This window comes from Capra hircus, chromosome 6 (assembly GCF_001704415.2).
Source record: "Capra hircus breed San Clemente chromosome 6, ASM170441v1, whole genome shotgun sequence".
NCBI classification, from domain to species: Eukaryota; Metazoa; Chordata; class Mammalia; order Artiodactyla; family Bovidae; genus Capra; species Capra hircus.
The window spans coordinates 110,472,883-110,495,279 of NC_030813.1; the positions used below are offsets into that span (position 1 = coordinate 110,472,883).

The 22,397-nt window shown below is 35.0% G+C and overlaps 1 protein-coding gene across 6 annotated transcripts in view; it reads left to right on the forward strand.

The window, feature by feature from the left end:
- Positions 1–22,397, forward strand: part of CPEB2 (cytoplasmic polyadenylation element binding protein 2) — a 78,696-nt gene that overhangs the window by 42,959 nt on the left and 13,340 nt on the right. For 4 of the 6 annotated variants that reach the window (XM_018049742.1, XM_018049739.1, XM_018049738.1 and 1 more), the window contains 4 exons: positions 13,691–13,861; positions 15,496–15,585; positions 20,606–20,724; positions 20,993–21,107. In XM_018049742.1, the coding sequence (XP_017905231.1) occupies positions 13,691–13,861; positions 15,496–15,585; positions 20,606–20,724; positions 20,993–21,107 (495 nt within the window). Of the gene's footprint in view, positions 1–3,175; positions 3,200–13,690; positions 13,862–15,495; positions 15,586–20,605; positions 20,725–20,992; positions 21,108–22,397 lie in introns of all 6 variants that reach the window. The other 2 variants (XM_018049737.1, XM_018049740.1) reach the window with 1 other exon arrangement.

A 22,397-nucleotide genomic window follows, 5' to 3' on the forward strand; every position in this document is an offset into this window, starting at 1 on the left:
ATGCTGATAGAAGTGAAGTAGATCATAGCAGATTTATGTTGGATCTTGAAAAGGATTGTGGTTGGGGGGGAATATTTCTCCCCTTGGTTTTGGCTCTTTTAGAACAAAACATAATGTCTTTAGCTTCACACCAAGAAAATGTTAACCTTTAAATATATTTCAGCTGATTTGGTATGTTTACCTGTCCCTTCCTCCAGTTGCAGTAATTCAGGTAGCACAGACTGTTGCTGAGAGTAAATACCTAAGGGCACAAAGGTCCTAAGGAGAAGGTTAGAATTATTCTGTTTCTTTCTAAGTAGCTGCAGGTTAGAATCTAAACATTATTGGTAACCAGGACCAAACTGTAACATCCCTTGTATAGGAAGGATCTTCAGGCTTTTCTCACCTCCTTATTACCTTCATTGAAAACAAAGAAATATATATGTGTGTGCCTATAATGTATATTTTAAAACACACATACATACATATATACATATATATATACACATGTATGTTAAACAGCCAGTTCCTCACTTTTTATGATGCTTTATAAATCTATGTACCTGAAATTTAATACTCTAAGTACAGTGTTTTTATACTACAAATTATTTGCTTTTTTTTTTTTTCTCTAAATCATATTCTAAATGAGTTTGGGTGGGGCATACTCCTTAAAAAGTCTGTTTTAATTAAAACAATGATTACTAGACAGGTAATGATTTTCTTTTCTCACTGAGGATTTCTGATAATTCTGATTTGGTGACAGTGGAACATACCCATGAAATTCACATAGAAATATTAGTAGGAAAGTTGAGTACACAACACCGTTGTTTAGCATAATGGTAGGAGATTGGTTATTTCCATGACAGGGAATAGGGAATGTTTCACATGGTTTAGCTTCATCTGCAGTCAGTTCTATTTTTGGTAATGTAGAGACTTGGAATCTGAGAGTTGTCCAAGAAATAAGGTCAGTAGCTCTTTACAGGATTCTAAAATTCCTCAGGTATGAGATAGTTGGAGAAACTTTCTAAGTAATGTGTTCAAGCCTAGAAATGAAATGAAACCTAATATGCTGTGAACATTTGTACATATTTTCACTGTTTTAATGTTGACTAGCCTCAGCTAAGAACATAAAAGCTAAGACCATAAACTGGTTATGATGTCATTAATTTTCTCAATAGATCATGAATTGTCATACAGTTGCTAAGTCATGTCCGACTCTTTGTGACCCATGGACTGGAGTGCACCAGGCTTCCCTGTCCTTCACTATCTCCTGGAGTGTGTACATTATTACTTAACCATAATTTTATAATATGACTTTAAATTTGATGAAAAGTTTTATTTTCTTTTGAATATTTGACCCTCTACAACCATGAATGAAATTCCACAAAGCAAATTTATATTAGATTAATGCCTTTAGATAAGCAGGAAGCCCAACTTTTGTGAAATGCTTTGGGGCCTATTGACCACTTTGATGCTGAATACAATTATAAAGACTTCAGGGAATTCATCCTTCCATAGCCTGTTCTTGATAACTCCTTTTATAATTCCTAGTGTCTGATTTTCCATAGTTGACCATCAGTCTGTTTGAAACCCTGTATATGTCTCAGAAGACCTAGATGACAAAATTCCAAATGCCACTTCCAACACTACCTCCACCCTGAACTAATATATAGATCAGTTAAGCTATATATTAATATAATCTGTATATACACATAAACACATGCAGAGGTAAGCTATATATAAATGTGTATATAGGTGAGGTAAATCTGCCAGGTTTTGAGGTAACTGGAACTCATGGACAGGTTAAGTCTGCATTTATATAAGAGAAGACAACAGTCTGTACATACAGTATACATAACTAAAGACAGTAAAATGCAGGATGTTAATGAAGTTACTTTATATAAAAGACTAATACAAACCTTACATTTACTGGCTTATTTCTTGAAATAAAAACAATTAAGACTTTTCAAGTTTGGTTCTCCCCTGTTTATTATAGGGGAACTAAGACTGTATCCCCACCCTGTAGACACACTTCTTTATATTAAAGCCTTAGTATAATTTTTTTTAGTTTTGTAAAATCTCTACAATGGAATGTGTTTAATGATGTAAAATGTTTTCCTTTGATCTTTAAATTTCATACCTTTGGAGAGACTACATTTCTGACAACCTTTAATACATATTTTGACTTGAAATTTTTCAATAACAGATTTTTCCCAGGCTTAAAAAAATCGATGAATATGAATTAAGATCTTGATTTTGACAGTCATTTTTGGTTTACTGCTAATTCTAGAGTAGAAATACTCATAGTATACTCAGATTTGGGAGCTGAGTTATTTAAAAACGTTGTGGATTTTATCAAACTGGTACTCTTATGAAAAATAAATTGCAGTGTTTTTTCTCCATGAGGAATCTGTAAACTGCTAGTAACATAGGTTGAAATACTTTCTGCTTTACCCTTTTAAAGGTTTAGCATATGTACTATTCTTTGAAGATACTAATAATAGTTTGTATCAGAATCCCTCTTACTCCAGATGTGGAGACAATAAACACTTAGCTGTTATAAAATGTACCAAAAAAGACTGAAAGCACTGTTAGTCTGTCATTGATCATTTCCTCACTTAAGCAAGTTTGAACATGAGTCTTGTATTCTGTCTGTCTAAGCTCTGTAGACTTCAGCGGACCAGTTCAGTATTGTTTTAGCTTTTCACTCTTCTGTGTCTTCCAGTTATTTTTCCATGCAGGGCTTTGCATAAAAAGGGATGTTGACCTGAATTACTAGTTGGACATTATATGCTGTATCATTTTTTATAATAAGTAGAAAAGTAAGGATTCAATTCAAGTTGTCTCCATTCATTGGGAAAAATATTTAGGATGCTATTTAACCATAAAGTGTTACATATTCCTATCCCAATTAGATGAAAGAAATATTTATTCATGAGTTTAACATAATTGAGAATAAATTTTGTATTTCCAGTTAATTTCACAGTTTTTATATGGTTCAGATGAGACATAAAAGAGTGCTTTGTAAATATTAAAAATACCATGCACATGTTGTGTGATGATATTGAGGTAGCTCTTAAGACAAAGTAGTTCTAATTTCCAGATGCCCACATAGCTTTCCGTGTCACAAATGTTTGTTTATGTGGGCTTATTTTTAGTTCTGACATTTTACAATTTGTCCTTTGTTTACATGCAGCGAGGAGTTATGGGCGAAGACGAGGTAATTCATTTCTGTTTGCTATGGTATAACTGATTCTAATTGGGTTTTACTGATCAATGTTGTAATTATCCCAAATTTATTATGCAATGTCTGGAAACTCACTGAAAAATTGTGTTTTGATTTGCACACTTACTTGTCCAAGTTTTGAACCCTAAATATCTTAACCTTTAAGGTACACTTTCATACTAATATGGTTATTTAATAAATTTTTCCATTATAAATGTCTAGATTTTAACTTTTTAAAGTCATTTGTGTATCTTTTAAAATAAACCTTCTGTTTATAGTGTTTTAAGAGATGTGTTTAATAGATACTACTGAAGGCGACATGCAATATGAAGTTTCTGCTCTCCCAATCTATAACTGATTGTCTTATCTATGGTATATAATTTATAGCTCTAGTTTATTAGTTTTATGTTTGATCCAATTGAACATGCCAAATACCAAGCAGATTACTATTAACACCGACATATAGAAATCATGTTGCTCATATTTCTCTGTGTCTTAAAATAATCTTTTCTTTCTGTCTTAGTACCACACGCACATGCACTTTCTCTCTCTCTGTCTCTCTCACACACACACACACTTTCTCTCTTGCACAAGAGTCTTCCCCTTTGGGTTCTTGTTTTCTTAAGGAAAAGACTAGGACTGTGCAGCGCTGCTTTGTTCAGCTTCCTAGGAAAGCAGCTAACATTTTCTGTGGCTTAAACTTTGCTTTTCTTTTTCATGTGCAGAAATTGATAGGAAGAAAAGTAGATGTGATGATGGGATGAGAAGAAGCAAAAGTAACTTTACACTAGATTATCCTCTAAGTGATGAATAGCCATACTACTTATGTGGTTGTTGTAAGTGCCAGTAACCATAGTACTCATGTAAAAGGATTTTCCTTAGCTTGTAAACTCTTCCTTGAGCCATGGAGCATAGATAGTAAGAACAGTGCCTCTTCATAAATTTTATGTATGTGTGCCAGTGCTTCAAATTCTTTTTATCTAGTCATGAGTGTGTGACTTTGAAAACAAACATGCAAAACTGTCACCACTGACGACAGAAACTAGTATTTTATACATGTCAGTAGTATTTCCAGTTTCGTATTTCAACGTTGTCTGAATTTAACTTCATTTTCAGAATCTAGTTTCTTGAAATGCTTCACTGAATCTCTTGGTTCTTTATTTTTCTAACTAAAAAATTAAGAGGATTTAGAGACTAATGACTTAGAAAACTGAAGCTGAATAACTTTCTAGAGATTGTTACTAGCAGCTGAGAAGAGGAGAAAAATTGAAAATTTTAGTACCGATTTTCAGTTCTCTGGACTATCTTATTTCACTGTGGTATTTTAATATGGAAATTTAGTTCTCTTGAAAAAAGCCCATTTACCAATCTGTGTTTTTAGGTATTTTTGAAACTGTAGAGCAATTTAGGATTCTTGTCTTTTTATGCACGTTTCATCTTTTAATCTTAGTGTGATTTATACACCTGATTTGGTATATTCCAATGTAAATGTCATAATCTGGAAAGTTCTTTGAAACAAGGTATAGGAAAATCATGTTGTTTATCTTCTTTTATCTTAATTTAATAATTATAGACTGTGACTATATTAAGAAAAAAACAAAAATTTGTGCTTTACTCAAATATCTCTGTCCTCTGGGAGCCACAAAGACTTCTACTTCAGAGCTGCCTCCCAGCATTGGAAGAAAGAAGACTCTCACTTGGTTTTAAGGCTTTTAGTAGAAGCCTTCTGTAGCACAGAGCTGACAGTTGTTATACTTACTTGGCTTAGTTTAGCAGGAGGTGGAGTGAAGCGGGTAGGGCATGGTGGTGGCTAACTTTTCCTCTCACATTGTATAGCATTAGTAATTTTTCTAGTTGTTCCTCCTAGGAGTCTGCTTTTAAAATTTTAGATTTGATAGTCAGATGAAAATACACTGTGATGAAGCAGAATGGAAAAGAATATGAAAAAGAAAAAATATATATATATACACACACACACACATATATATATATATAACTGAGTCACTTTGCTGTACAGCAGAAAATTAACACATTGTAAATCAACTATACGTCAATAAATTTTTTTAAAGTATACCCATTAGAAATAACTATTGAGAGGTCTTATTTGAGTTTGAAAGTACACTTTTAACACAGTAAGTAATAAAATATATTTTTTTAAAAAGCACATACTAAAGGAGTATGTCAACAAGAAGTAGCCTGGCTTTCTTCCTATTTTCTACTCACTTTTTCCTCTTCCTATGCTAGATGTCGTAGCAGTATCACAATGATAACCTTTTAACTATCAAAGATTCCTTTTATGGGTTTCATATTTTAGATATGGTCCATCAAAGAAAGTCCGTTTATTTATTTAGTCATTTTTCTTTTCTAAAAAGAAAACTCTCCTGCACATCAGATCTGTTGATGTGGTATGTGTCACAGTGAGCCAATACAGTTTTTGCCAAAAAATAAGACATTGCTGTTTACCAGTGAATGGTGGGTGGACAGTATTATTTTCACAAGCATCTTGACTTTATAGTCTAGTTTAAGAAGAACTATTTTTTTCTTCTTTTGTCACCTTTGACTCACCTTTAAGCTCAGGCATAGAGTAGCTGTTTTCATTTAAAAGATTTCCCACTTGAGTGCAGTAAAAACCAAATACTACCAAAATGAATGTGTATATTTTAATATATTTAATAATGTCAGTATAATCCAAACTGCCTGTGGATACTAATATGTGAAATATACCTTAGGAATAATTAAAATTTAAATATGCTAAAAGTGATTAAGAAAAGCAAAGATTTCTTCCCCTGCTTTTCATTTGTATCCTGCCCCTACTCCTATGTATTTCTGTGCCCTGGGAGCCATAAAAAGTTCTTCTACAGTGCTGCCTGAGGGCCAGGATTAGAAAGGAGAAAGACTCTTATGTCTATCTTATATATTCAATGTTTATTTCATTCTGAGAGTGAACATACTGGTCTGAGCTTGGAGTAGGTTTGGAGGTTGTGAAAGAAGTGTGAAGTGTAACTTAAGCACTATCTCTCAGTCTGAAATATTTCTGTTACTGTAGCCTGTCCTTTTAATGCAATAATAGGGACAGGATTAAAATGCTGCTCTATTCCAGTGGAGTAAAAATATACAGAATTATGTTAAATAACAGAAATAAAGAATCTGTTTTAGTTAGTGAAACTAAAAACCACAAAGCAATCTTTTCTAGCAGGCAAGCCCAAAGCTTTACTCAGTAGATTTTAGTGTATTACATATGAAATGGGAAGATGGGAGAAATACTTTTAAAGGGAGTAAAATTACACAGCCTTAGTTAGAGTGGTTGGATTTATTCATACTGTGTATATAGCCATTCATATTCCTGTGCCATAATGAATAAGTATTAATAATACATTATACTTAAAATATTGCTTAAAAATTGATCCAGGATTTTCTGTGATTAGATTTAATTTGAACTCATTTGACTCTTTAACAGTCTTATAAAATAGCCAGAGTAAGTATATATTCCCTAACATCACCACTACCAAATCCTTTCATGATGACATAAAGGCTGACAATTTTCATCTTTGGTAACTACTTTTATCACCTTTTTATTGAATTATAATTTGTATGCAGTACTATTGGAGAAGGAAATGGCAACCCACTCCAGTATTCTTGCCTGGGAAAACCTGTGGACAGAAGGAGTCTGGCAGGCTGCATTCCATGGGGTCACAAGAGTTGGACATGACTTAGAAACTAAGTACCAGCAGCATACAGTATTACACTAGTTTTAGATGTACAGTGTGGTAATTCAGTATTTTATGGAAAATGATCACAATGATAAGTCTAGTAACCATCTGTCCCCATACAAAATTATTACAGTATTATTAGCTATATTCTCTATGCTGTCCATTATCAATACATCTCTGTGTATAAACTGGAATTTTAAACCTCTTTATTCCTTTTACCTATTTCTATTTTGTTTATTCCACCTTCCTCCCCTCTGGCAACCTCCAGTTTATGCTTTGTATCTATGAATATGTTTCTGTTTTGTTTTGTGTATTCGTGTTGTTTTTCAGATTCCGCATATAAGTAAAATCATACAGTATCTTTTTTTGATTTATTTCCTTTAATGTAATTAATACCTTCTAGGTCATCTGTGTTAGTGTGCATTGTAAGATTTCATCTTTTTAATGGCTGAGTAATATTTCAACAACATTTCATGAGTTGCCTTTTCTTCACGTCCATGCCAACACTTGTTATTTCTTGCCTTTTTGTTATAGCCATTCTGACAGGAGTGAGTTGGCATCTCTTTGTGGTTTGCCTAATAATTAATGATGTTGAGTATCTTTTTATGTATCTTTTGGCCATCTGGATGTCATCTCCGGAAAAAAGGCCAATTCAGGTCCTCTGCTTATTTCAAAATTTTGTTGTTGTTGATACTGTGTTGTGTAAGTTCTTTCTATGTTTTGGATATCAACCCCTTACTGTCATCTGTAGATGTCATCTCCCATTCAGTTGATTGCTTTTTCATTTTGTTGATTTCCTTCACTGTGCAAAGCTTTTTATCATTTGCTGTAGTCCCATTTATTTATTTTTGCTTTTGGTGCCTTTGCCTGAGGAGACATGTTCAAAGAAATATATTGCCTAAACCAGAGTCAGAGAGCTTACTGTCTATGTTTTCTTCTAGGAGTTTTAGGTCTTATATTTAAGTCTTTAATCCATTTTGACTTTTTTTTTTTGTATATGATGTGAGAAAGTAATCCAGTTTCATTCTTTTCGTGTAATTCCTTTTTCCCAGCACTGTTTTTTGAAGAGACTGTCTTTTCCCCCTGTGTGTTCTTGCCTTCTTTGTCATGCAGACTAATTGATCATCAGCATGTTGGTTTATTTCTGAGCTTTGTTTTCTGTTCCATTGATCTGTGTGTCCTTTCTGTGTCAGTACCGTACTGTTTTTATTACTCTAGCTCTGTTGTATAGTTTAAAATCAAGAAGCCTGATACTTCAAGCTTTGGTCTTCTTTCTCAAGACTGCTTTGGCTATTCAAAGTTTTGTTTTTTGGTGTTTTGGGGTTCTGTGCAAATTTTAGAATCATTTGTTCTAATCATGTGGAAAATGTCATTAGTATCTTAATAGGGAGTGCATCGAATCTGTAGATTGCTTTGAATAGTATGGAAATTTTAACAATATTACTTCTAATCCATGACAATAGTCTTATTTTTCCATCTATTTCTGTCATCTTGCATTTCTTTAGCACCTTACAGTTTTTAGAGTATAGGTCTTTCACCTCCTTAGTTAAGTTTGTTCATTGATATTTTTTTCTTTTTTATGTGATTATAAATGGGATTATTTTCTTGTTTTCTGTTTCTTATAGTTTATTAGTGTGAACTCAATTTTAACCCAAATATATTATGTCTAGCAGTTAGTTTACAAAGACATATAGGGTACCAAGTTTTAACTGATTTTTTAAAAATTAAATATCTTTATTCCCTGTGAGAAAAGGACAATCCTATTATTGGGGCAAAACATTTTTAAGTAATAACTATAGCTCCTGTCTTAGTTCTTTGGAGAAACATTCTAGATAGTGATTCTATCTAATTTCACAGGCAGTGCTTGAGAGAGATCAGTTCCAGACCTATTTCTGTTGTTTGGATAGTTTTTTTAATCCTTGCATATGAAATAAAATTCATGCCATCACACTGGTGGGTCATTTAACCCAGTGGAGTGGCTGCCAGGATCTTGAAGCATGGGAGGAATATTCTTTCTTAATAGTAATACTTTGTTTTGCATTTGCTTTAATTTTTAAACCAACAATCAGTAAATAAAAGTACAGGATATACATTAAAATCAAAGAACCATGCTTACCTTTAAGCTATAAATTAACTTAATTTTGCACAAATAGTTTGTTTTCCTCTCCTGCCTGTCCCTGCTGTGTTTCTGTGTTGGGAAATGTCTTAATTCTGGGCATCCAGAATAAGGCTATGATCTGAAAAGCCAAGTATAATGATTAGTTTTGGGCATATTAGAATAGCCACCAGTGTCAAAGTTAGTAATTGCCCATTACTTCTCTAACTGTATCCATTGTGCTACACATACACCTGCACACATAAGAGGACCAGATGTGGAGGAGTAGCTCTCAGTCATACAAGCATATGTGTAAGTTTGTCTTTAGTTCCGTCTTCAGTTTAGGATGCTCATAGTAGAGTTTTTATTATTGCTTGTATAGAACAGCAGTTTTTATATGGATATAGAGAAGTTCCATGCATTCTCTAATGATTTTTTTTTAATACTTTAAAGTGAGTAGTTTGAATCATGATTGTATGGGTATGTGTTAGTCGCTCAGTCATGCCTGACTCTTTGCAACTCCATGGACTCTGCCAGACTTCTCTGTCCATGGAATTCTCCAGACAAGAATACTGGAGTGGGAAGCCATCTCCTCCTCCAAGGGATCTTCCCGACCCAGGAATCAAACCCAGGTCTCCTGCTTTGCAGGCAGATTCTCTACCATCTAAGCCACCTGGGAAGCCCCAAAAGATCATGAAATCATGATTAACATCATAAATGAGGCTTGTATTTGTGGTGGCTGCAGTTTTTCTCCCTACAAAATCTTTGCTGATTTCCTGGTTTTGGAGAAGGTGTACTTTGAGTCCTGTTTATAGGAATATGCATTCTGTTATGTTGCTTTCATGTTGAAAGGAGATCTTGGTGACCTGTTGAATAGGCCTGGCAACATAAAGGCCTTCTCACACTCTTTCACTGGCAGTGATTGGCCAACGTTGTATAGTCCTATTTTTCTCTTTCATCTCTTATGGCTTCTATCTATAATATTTATTGTAACTACCATATTTACTTTTTAAAATTTTATTGTACATTTTAGATATCTTAGTGTAAGCTAATTTGCTTGCATTTGTGTTTGTAAGTAGAGCTTTTCCTAACTTATTTTATAACCCTGATACTAAAACCTGACAAGAATTTTATAAGAAAACTATATACTAGTATCCCTCATGAAGTAGAGGTAAAAATTCTAAAGAAAATATTGACAGACTGAATCTAGAAGTTTATAGAAATGGAAAATGTATCATGATTAAGTGGGATTTATCCCAGAAATATGATTGACATTTGAAAATCAGTTACTATAATTCACCACATAAACAGAAGGAATTAGAAATGCCATGCATATATGCATGCAGTAGAAATACCACAGATATAGGAAGCATATCTGATAACATTCAGCAGCTATTCATGATTTAAAAACCTCTAAGGAAACTAGGAATAGATGGGAATTTCCTCAGTCTGTTAAAAACCATGCATTTTGTGTTGATTGATGTCTGCTTTTTCATACTTAGTATTGGTGATTTTAATTTTCTTTTTTATTCTTTCTTAGAAAGTATTTTTTAAGTACATGGAAGGCATAGTTATTTAGTGGTCTTCTTTTATAATCATGTTAATTTGAGTTACAGGGAAGGATAATTGGGAAGATGAAAAACAGTATTTTTGTTGACGATACATGTTGAGTTAACTCCTCTTTTAAATGAGTATTTAACTCTAGAGCTTTTATGGCTTCTAGAACGAAAGTGGTCGTGATTTCCCAGCAATAAAGATTATCATGAGTACGGCCAGTATATGACATGTTCCCAGCCTTTTCATTGTATCTTTTGTTCATCTGTACTTTGGCTAATAGATTTTAGACATAGATTACACTTGAATCTTTGATAGTTACTATATTAACTGCAGTATTTATTTTAGACAGTATCTATAGTTAGAATACTATAGTTAGTAATACAGAATAGGGCTTCCCTGGTGGCTCAGCTGGTAAAGAGTATGCCTGCAATGCAGGATACCTGGGTTCGATCCCTGGGTTGGGAAGATACCCTGGAGAAGGGAAAGGCTGCCCACTCCAGTATTCTGGCCTGGAGAATACAGAAAAATTCATTAGTATATAATGAGTATACTTAAAATATTATAGTTAAGAGAAAAAATTTAAGTCATTTGGGTCAGCTATCTGATGTTGCTTATATAGTGACTTTCTTTATCACTGCATTCAGTATTTCTGTTTAAGCATTAGCATGTCTGAAATAAGTATAAAATTTGGATTTATCGTTTTAATCAAAAACTAAATATTGATGTTGTTTCTCTACCTCATCTTATTCTTCTTAAAATATAGAATTATTCATTTAAAGTCCAACTGTAGAAAGTTGAACTAGTTATTCATAATTAATATTACTTGCGATGGTTCTAATGAGGTTCTCTTTAAGGAAAATAGTTTCATTTTGAAGAGCTTTCTTTCTATTGATCACAAGGAATATTGACGTTTGTTTCTCATGGTCCTTATTCCTTATAGCAAAGGTATTGGGAAAGTTAAATATTCATAGACTTACTCAGTGAATATGGTTATATTTCAGAACATCTTGTTAAATTAAATTTGAATATGCAGAATAATTTCTTTCCTATACCAAATATGGTCTTTCCCCCTATTTTTGATCTTATAAAATTAAAATTCTTACTTATAACATCTAGCTAGCTATAGCTCACAGACATGTCACCCTTTCCTCAGCCCAACAACCCCAGTTCTGTGCAGGCCATCACATTTCAGGTTGTCTTTGTTACATCAGTTGCATCATTATGTACCATACTTTTCAAGATGATAGCACATTAATGACACTTTATATTATATTTATAATTTGTATATATTAAGACATAGTACAGATTATATACATTTTCTCCTCATTTAAAAAATCCTTTACTCCATCTTAAAGAAAAAAAAAAACCTTGCCTATATCCTTATTTTCTTTTTCTTTCTGTAATAAACTTGTTTGATGTCTGTACTTCACAAAACTCTACCAGCAGCTTTACTAATGCTACTGCCTTCAAAGATCATGCATGTCTTCAACTTGTCATTGTTCTCAAATCATTATCTTAACATCTGACATTGTTCCTTCATTGTTTTTTTTATTCTTTCATTTCTCCTTTGTAAGTTTCCTAAGGTGCTCTCCTTACCATTTCTCACTGGAGTTCTTATCAGTGATGTTATAAAGAACATTAAGCTCCCACCAGTTTACTGGATAGTTGACCCCAGACAACTTTCTCAGCACTGTGACTCTTCTCCTTGCTCCCCATTTCTGAGCGTCGCAGATGTGAAGCTTGTGAACCTTCACATGTCTAGGACACATTTCCCTTTCCTGTTGCAGTTTCAGGTCTTTACTGTCCTTACACTTATTCAGTTAATGATTTTTACCACTTATATTCTAAAACCTCTTGATTCCTCCTTTCCATTCTTTTTTCCTGTTTCATTTCCCATCTACTTTTCACTGCTTCAGGTATCTCCAACTGTACCTCCTTCCTGAATTTTTTGAAGGACTTCTGGTTGCCTCATTTCTCATCACGTTAACCATATTTGCCAAGAGGAGTCTTCCTAAAATACAGGAAAAGTTATCATCGTGCTTGAATGCCTGTATCCAGTTGTTTTTTGTTTGTTCCTTTTTGTTTTTTCGCTTCCTAAATAAAATGTGTCCTGTAGCCTGGCATTCAAGGCTAAGTGTTCTGTCTAGCCCAGGGTGCTTTTCTAGCTTTTATTTTCCTTTTTTCCAACATGTTTCAGCCAACATGACTCTTATTTCTTAAATAAATTCATTTTTTCCTTCTCTCTTTTATGTTTCTCCTTCCACTTGAAAAATTTATTCAAAACTATTTTCTTACAAATATTCTACTAGCCTACCTTTTCTTAAGTACCACTATTTTCCCCTTTACCAGAACTGCTATCCAGTTTCACCTGGGGATTTAAGAAATTGCCTGTTTATTAGCCAGGTTACTCCCTTCCTCCAGCACACTTCCTCTGAAGCACTTTAGCGACTGTTTTACAAGATCATCTTATTTACTTTTTTATCGTGATCCCCACAGAATCCAGCATCAGGATTGCCGCAGAGAATTATGTAGTCTGTTCCTCTACAAGTGTGTGTCCTGAAGGGTGGGCTCAGGTGGGGACCAAAGTCCTGGAGGGGAGCCTCTTCTGTTCTGCACATGTCCACCCTGTCATGTAACTGACATACATGCAGTACATCAAGATCTTATATGCAAGTATAATTTGGTACTTTCATCCTTCATTACTATGGTCTGCAAGTGTTTTGTTGATGTTGTTTTCTTATCAATTTAGTCTGTGTCGTTTCTTTCTGCCACCAATTTCTAAAAGGTTTCTCCTGTTACATACCCAGTTTAACCATCCCCATACAGCAGATTTTTGCTGTTTTCCATAAAAAAATCAAAGTGATCTAGTGTTTGTTTATGACATAATTGTTATCATATGGCCATGTTTATTTCTAAGTCATTCCCCTGACAACGTCTTTCTTGAATTCAGGTAATTGAACTTTCAAGCTATCTGAATGTTCCTTAATTTTTGATACCTATATCACTTTCACTTTTTATTTTTTCACTTTCATTTTTAAGCCTTTAATTGTTGCTCTTTTTATTCCTGACTTTTATCACTTTCTTAGATCTGAGATTCAGGTTATATTTGTTCTTATATTTTAGGTCGTTCTTCCCTCTTTCCAATAGATGATGGCTTGCTGGATGATGGGCATAATGATCAAGTTGGTGTTTTAAATTCACCCACATGTTACTCAGCTCATCAGAATGGAGAGCGAATAGAACGTTTCTCTCGAAAAGTTTTTGTTGGTGGTCTTCCTCCAGACATTGATGAAGGTAAAATGATGACTTGTGATACTAAAGAAAAAAACCTAAAATATAGTGTGAATGGGGATCTAAGTTTGTTTCTTTACTTTGTATATTTTACATATTGTTACTGTGAGCATTGCTTATAAATCAGATTTTCCTTTAGTTCATGTCTCAGTTATTTTTAAAATATAGAACATATTTAAATACATTAAATTTTTTGTTTTATATATTTATTTAAAACTTTAAAAAACTTTTTGTATGACCATGACACATATGACCAAACGTTTTGTATGTATGTGACTTAACCATACATAAAAACTTTTCATATGACTGTAATGCATGCGCACACATGCGCACAAACACACACACACCACAAACAATGAATTAAAGGTAACCAACCATGAAACTTTCGGAGAAGGCAATGGCACCCCACTCCAGTACTCTTGCCTGGAAAATCCCATGGACGGAGGAGCCTGGTGGGCTGCAGTCCATGCGGTTGTGAGGAGTCGGACACGACTGAGCGACTTCACTTTCACTTTTCACTTGCATACATTGGAGAAGGAAATGGCCACCCGCTCCAGTGTTCTTGCCTGGAGAATCCCAGGGACGGAGGAGCCTGGTGGGCTGCTATCTATGGGGTCGCACAGAGTTGGACACAACTGAAGTGACTTAGCAGCAGCAGCAGCAACCATGGAACTTTAATGTATAAGAATAAAAAATTCAACTTAAGTGTAAATGTACTTTTAGAAACAGATAAGAGACTATACAACCTAAACAAGGAATGGAAACAGTACATAAACAGAAAATTCAGATTTTATAAAGAATATTAAGCATATGTAAAAATTATCCTGTGTAATAATAACTAAAGAAAGATACTTCAAGATAAATATAAAATACTGAAACTAATACTTGTGAGACTGTGGGAAATCTGCCACTCTCATTTACAATGTAATAATAGAGAAAGTATTACTACATTTTGGGAATTTTTTCAGTTATAATTCAAATATCCACAGACTTATTCTGTATTTTAATCTGTACCAGAAGTTTCCATGTGATAAATAAGCTTGAACGTGTCATTGTATTTGACCTGTACATCTTTCAGTGAAACTACCAAGCATGTATAGACTCTAGTATATTTTAGAAATATTAAAGCTTTATGTGTCTTGTTCAGCAGACCTTTTTTTTCCTACAATATGTTACTTTATCAAGCAGTAATGTATCTCTTTATGGATCTTTAATTTGATATAATGTCAGCATGTTTTTCAAGTCAGTAATATTTATAATTGCTATACTGTCAATCCCTTAGTGTCCATATGGTATTATATAATATTTTAGAAGTCATGCTGAACTGATTATTCTAACCAATGTGCTGCTTAAAAACTACTTTGACTAAGTAGATTAAATTTTATGTATCATTTTAATGAGGATATTAGACATTTTTTCTAGTATTTGTATTTTTGGGTTTATATTTATATTATCTTGGGCTATTTGGTACTTTAAAATATTAAATCTTACCATGTTTCTAGTATTTATATTCTAGTTTATCTTAGGCTATTTGGTACTTTAAAATATTAAATCTTTTAAAATAACATAAAATACAGGATTTTTTAGAATGAATCATTAAAATTAATTCCTAATGCATGTTATTGTACTTTTTTAAGATGAAATAACTGCTAGCTTCAGAAGATTTGGGCCTTTGGTCGTGGATTGGCCTCATAAAGCAGAAAGCAAGTCCTATTTTCCACCAAAAGGTAAGAGGGTTTTTTTGTTACTATTTGCTAGGGAATAAGTTATATGAGAGCTAAAGAAACAATTCTTCTTCCCTAGTGGCTGAGACGGTAAAGAATCTGCCTCCAATGCAGGACTAGGTTCAATCCCTGGGTCAGGAAGACCCCCTGGAGAAGGGAATGACTACCCTCTCCAGTACCCTTGCCTAGAGAATTCCATGGACAGAGGAGCCTGGCAAGCCACAGTCCTTTCCCTTTCACAAAGAAATAATATCAATTACTCTGTGTTTTCTTTTAGAATTGAATATGAGTACATCTTTGTATAAAAACTAATAGAGTAATTTGTAGAGGTCGGTAACAATGTATCAAGTGAGGCAGAATGTTTCTGAAAGCTATTTGGTTCACTTCAAGCCAGTCAAGAATCATCAGAGACTTGCTATGCCTTCTCTATAATGATTTGATAATGATTTCAAAGGCTTGTATCAACAAATATTTGAGTCTTTTTTCTGCCTAAGGTGTCCTTCTCAGTAGCTTGGGCACAGACATATAAAAAAGTGTCTCCGCTCAGTGAAATTAAGAAATGTATCAATTCAGTCACTCAGTCCTGTCTGACTCTTTGCAACCCCATGAATTGCAGCACACCAGGCCTCCATCACCAACTCCCAGAGTTTACCCAAATTCATGTCCATTGAGTCAGTGGTGCCATCCAACCATCTCATCCTCTGTCATTCCCTTATCATCCTGCCCTCAATCTTTCCCAGCATCAGGGTCTCTTCAAATGAGTCAGCTCTTTGCATCAGGTGGCCAAAGTATTGGAGTTTCAGCTTCAACATCAGTCCTTCCAATAAACACCCAGGACTGATCTCCTTTAGAATGAACTGGTTGGATCTCCTTGCAGTCCAAGGAACTCTCAAGAGTCTTCTCCAGCACCACAGTTCCAAAGCATCAATTCTTTGGTGCTCAGCTTTCTTCACAGTCCAACTCTCACATTCATACATGACCACTGGAAAAACCATAGCCTTGACTAGATGGACATTTGTTGGCAAAGTAATGTCTCTACTTTTTAATATGCTGTCTAGGTTCGTCTTAACTTTCCTTCCAAAGAGTAAGCGTCTTTTAGCTTCATGGCTGCAGTCGCCATCTGCAGTGATTTTGGAGCCCAGAAAAATAAAGTCGGCCCCTGTTTCCACTGTTTGCCCTTCTGTTTGCCATGAAGTGATGGGACCGGATACCATGATCTTCATTTTCTGAATGTCGAGCTTTAAGCCAGCTTTTTCACCCTCCTCTTTAACTATCATCAAGAGGCTCTTTAGTTCTTCACTTTCTGCCATAAGGGTGGTGTCATCTGCATATCTGAAGTTATTAAAAAATGTATGAAGTGAGAATAAAATATAAACCCATGAATATTTTAAGTATTGCAAGATGTCCTTAAGTGTTCCAGAGATGACGAGAATAATATGTACTCTGTTGGTGAATTTAGATAGAGAAGGAAATGAATGGTCAGGAAAAACTCAGTTACATAAAGAGATAAGATGTGCAGAGTCACGTATTGCTAGGATACTGCGATGACTGATCCAGAGAAGAGGATCAGCAAAGTGATGCCACCATCAGTGGGCAGAGGAAGAATCACCTGCCTGGAGTGAGCAGCAGGAAAGAATTTAGCCTGAATCCAGCCAGTCATGGCAGATCCTCATAGGTGAATAAAAGAAAGGGGGAGATTGAAAGACTTGACTTTGAATATCATTCAAATGTAATTTTAGAAATAAAAAAGTACACCATTATTATCATGGCTGAGTGGATTTTTCAAGCCTGGGGAAAAGACTCCAGTAGATCTATTGAATAACCTGATTTTGACTCTGGGAAAGGAAACGTGTCAGAGTTATTGGCATCCAAAAACCAGCTCAGGGTTTCTGGTGATAAATTGTTCAGGCCATCTCTACCTTTATCATTGAGAATTACAGAACTCCCATGAGTGGTAGATGTTGTTTTTTAGAGAAATGGAATAATGCAGTGATTTATATATATGTGATTTACATGTATATATATATATACACACATACATACATACATACACACACGCCTTAAACTCTGGGAATTGCTGATGGACAGGGAGGCCTCGCATGCTGCAGTCCATGGGGTTGCAAAGAATCGGACACAACTGAGTGACTGAACTGAACTGAACCTTTAAATCTTACGGAATCCTTCGATCCCGGATCTCAGGCAGCTTTTAGAATGTACTTCTACCTATGGACCTGTTTCCATGTACTCTAAATTGTAACATACTGGATCTGGAGGTCTTGCATCCTTAGTTTAGAGAGAAAGCGAGCTTCATGTTGATATAGATGTTCATTTCTTAGCTTGGTTTTAATCTGTTGTTCAGTGTTAAGATCTTGTCTTTTATAGTTTATTTCACCAAATGTTCAATAAAAATGCCTGTTAGTTCTGGACATTTCTGCCTAAATTACCATCATCCTTTGTCTGGACTATCTCAGACATATGACTTAGTCTGTCCACATCTCTGGATATCCCCAGTGTTTCTCCCACAACACAGCTAGAGTTGTATCTATTAATGTCAGAACCTATTAACTTCAAATTTTTCCAGTAATCTGTCAGACTGTGTCTTTACTCATCTTTGTATCCTCAGTAATTCATGGATTGAAAGTTCCCTAATAAGTGATATAAACAACTAGGATGGTTTATCCTTTGACTTGAAGTAGGCAGAGGAAAGCTTCACTGTGAAACTTTGAACCAAATCTAAAGGATATTGTGCAGTTTAGATAGATTAAAAAGCTGTTCAGTAGAGTTACAGGCAGGGATTGAAGTACAAGTTTAGAAAGGTACTGGAATTAGTTTCTGTCAAGACAGGTATCCATTTTCTGCATGGACTTCTTGTTCAGATAAGGGGTGGATTTAAGCCTAGTGAGATAGATTGATTTCTGATTCATGAAACAGAAGAGCTGCTGTCATTGTTGCTATTGCATTGTTATTGTAATTTTGTGGTAGTTGTTATTTTCTCAAACTGAAAACAAGAAAAACAGCAAAAAATCAGCAGTGGCAAATCATAGTATTTTGGTACAGTTATAGTTGATTGTACCCATTGCCAAAGACCAGTGTTCCTAAACCTTGCACGTTCATGCGTTTTTGTCATTGCTGGAATTCATCATTCCGTGGTTTGGGAAAACACTGGTGTAGAAACATCCAGTTGATGAAGTTGCCTTGTAGTTGAGGTAGTGACTCTAGCCCTTGACGCTGAACCACACTTACACACACCTGTCCTTTGCAGTGAATAAGGTTCACCTTGTGTAAACATTGTTGTTCCCCAAGTCATTTGGGACTGTTTGCAATTCCATGGATGAATGTAAACATTAGCTTTCATTAATAAATTCTAAACAACATGTTAGGTGGTATTTTTGATGAGACTATTTTAATATTTAGTGGCTTGCCTTAGCTAGATCAAAATTTACCTGCCATATTGCTTAATTAATTTTTGTGATACAAATATTTCTTTCCTAATAATCACAAAAATAATTTAGCAACTTAAAACATTAATATAAAAACTAGCATCATAAAACATAACATTAAAAATTTTAAATGCTCTTTTAGTAAATCGATCTATACTCCCCCATTATTACAAAACAGTTATAGCTCTCAGAACCGTAGCTTGTATCAAAATTAATGCCTTCACATATAGAAAGCCAGTCTTTATTTTCTCATTTTTTCAAGCCTACTTAAGTTTTTCTTAACAATTACAAAAGTCTAAGATATGTTTCTGATCTTGCGTAATCATACATATGGAAGTTTCTATTTGTGTAGAAATAGAAGTGGTTTGATTGCTTGTTTGTGCAATCAGATATAGTAATTTTATTAAAATGAATTACTTCTTTTGTGTGTCATATCAGATCTTTGTGGCACTAAAAGCGATTATTGGCAATAAGCTGTGGGTTTTTTTTTTACTTCTAGTAAAACATGAACTCACTCTTCCCATTGTTTAATGGACCAGACATGGATGGCCTGTTTGATGGCATTTTCATACTGAGACTAGATTTCATTGCTCTAAATTTGCATAGAAATCTTGTCAAGGGAAAGGGGTATTTTTAGGTCACTTACAGTTATCTGCTACTGGGAATAATCACATAATAGTAAACTTGTAAATTTTGATGCCTTCTTTTTATAATGAAGTCTGTTCTGCCTGATGGATACATAATATTTGATTAAAGATTGACTGGTTGTCACAAGGAAAGGAGGAAGGGCGTATTTCCAAAAGAGCATAGGAATCTAAGCAAGAACTTGACTCCAAAGTGCAAACCCAGTCTCCATACTGTTTGGAAAAAGTGTTCTGCTCAGCCACTTTGAGACTTGATTTAAAAGTCTGACCCATCCTGAAGGAATCTGCTTCATTCCAACCTCCCTAAGGGAGTTTTCTTAGTATCATTTGGAAGTGGTCAGGTTGACTGTGGAATTTTCCCCTACTTACAGGAATTCCAGGGCCTTTCCACATGTGCTCCTTCCACCTGCCCAAGAGTATGCTCTAGAACTTGTCTTTCCCTGAGGGCACCTGAAGAAAATTGTAGCTTCTGCTGGGCTCAACTGGTTAATCCAGCTAAATTCTTTAAGGAGACAGTATCATGGGATACCTTAGAGCAGATCTAGGTTTGAAATTAATCAACCAACTACTTATATGACTGGCTTTGGGCAAGTAATTCAACCACTTGACACCTCAGGGTTTGTTTTGTTTTTCTTTTTCTTTTTTTCTGTAAATTGGAAATAATGTTTTATAGTTACTCTGAGAATCAAATATTTATGTGAAGCTCTTAGTATAATATCAGATATTAAATGCTCTATATAAAGTAGTTAATTTACCGAGTATTTGTGTTTGTGTGTATTCTACAGGATGTTGTGTTCTCCAATAGAAACATAATGATTGTAATCCTATTTGATAGTTCATTTTTATCTACTTCAAAGGCGTGTGTTTTCTAAACAGTACTAAAGTTTGGGATGAAATCACTGGCCTTGACTCACTGCCTCATTTTCATGGCTGTTACAGGCTATGCATTCCTTCTCTTTCAAGAAGAGAGCTCAGTTCAGGCACTGATTGATGCTTGTATTGAAGAGGATGGAAAACTCTATCTGTGTGTTTCCAGCCCAACCATCAAGGACAAACCTGTAAGTAAATGCTACTTGAACTTGAAGCTACAAATGAAAGTTTTCCAAAAACTGTTTTGAAATGATTATTAGTGAAAAAACTACTGCATTAAGGGTTCAGTTTTTAAAAGTTCATATAACTTAAACAGTATCTAGATTAAAATATTAACAATTTGTTTCCTAAAGCATCTGTCCAAAATTCTGAACTATGGAAGCACCACAGTTGGCAGAAAGTTCATCAGCTATTAAAGCAGCGAGACCTAAGGCCATAATGTCATCTTCTTCACAGGTTCAGATCCGTCCTTGGAATTTGAGTGATAGTGATTTTGTGATGGATGGTTCTCAACCTTTGGATCCTCGAAAAACAATTTTTGTTGGAGGTGTTCCTAGGCCATTACGGGCTGGTAAGTAGAATGTTAACAAATTTTGTTTCTTTACAAAAATCATTTAAACATGAATTGATTCAGTAAGCACTGGGCACCTGTTGTGTACATGTCACCACTAGATCAGCTAAGGGCAGATTCTCCTCCGACAGCTGCTTGCTGGAGAGTCGAGACAAATTCTAAAAACTGCTCTTGAGACCATTAAGGAACTGGAGAATAGGACAACCGTCTATCAGTATGTATAGCTAACTCCAGACAGACGCTATAAGAAGAATCCACTCAGGCACTTAAGTCCGCTTAAGTGTAACTCTCCAAGATGTGAGAATTTGGGGTCTGTTTATTTGATACAGGTTGATTCTGATATCTGAAAGACACTTTAGATAGTTGAATGACAAACTTCTGTTCATCAGTCATCAGAATCCAGAGATCTACCAGAAGATGTCATATGGTACATAATTATAGACATAAATGCCCACAGTACAAGCAGGTTTTATGATACTGTGCACCCTTGTGAAGTGTGTTAACGCCTTGCATCACTGAGAATACCCTCTTCCAGTATCGAGGTGCCTGTTAAACGACTGTTCACCCGTGTAAATACTTACAGGTATACCTACTACAAAGAAGCACTACAGGAAACAGAAGGGCATAAAGCAAGGAAATGTGATATAGCCTAATATTTTCAAAATACTTGTATTTGAGCTGACACATGAAGATTAAACAGAAGGAGATTGTGTGGAGTGTGTTTCAGATAAAGGGGTCAGGATATTCAAAGATGTTTGGTGGAGGGAGGCCGAGTGCATCAGAGGGACTGAGGGGAGTCCAGAGTCACCACCTAGGGCCTAAGGAATGAGGGGAGAGACACAGAAGACACGGAAGAGGTAAATAGCAGTCAGATCATAAAAGTCCAACAGCTAATTTGATATTTATCCTCAGAGCAGTGGGAAGCCAATGAAGGGATTTTAAGTAAAAGAGAGAGACATCATATTTGCATTTTTGAAAGACCAGTTTAGCTGATGACTTGTGGAGGGGAGAGTTGAGTTGAGAGTAGATATAGGTGGATGAATTCAGGAGCCTGTTATTACAGTCCAGGAGACAGTTAGCAGTGGCTTGGATTAGTGGTGGTGGTGGTAGAAGAGCCAAGTGAACAAGTGTTATAGGTATTTATGAAGTAAACGCAAAGGCTCAATCTCAGTTTTCAGTCTTAAGCTACTAGGTAGACAGTGGTACCATTACCGAGAAGATCAAGAACACTGGAGTAGGTTGGAAGAAGATTGTGGTTTTGAAGACTAGTTTGTGCCTCCATTCAGAGTT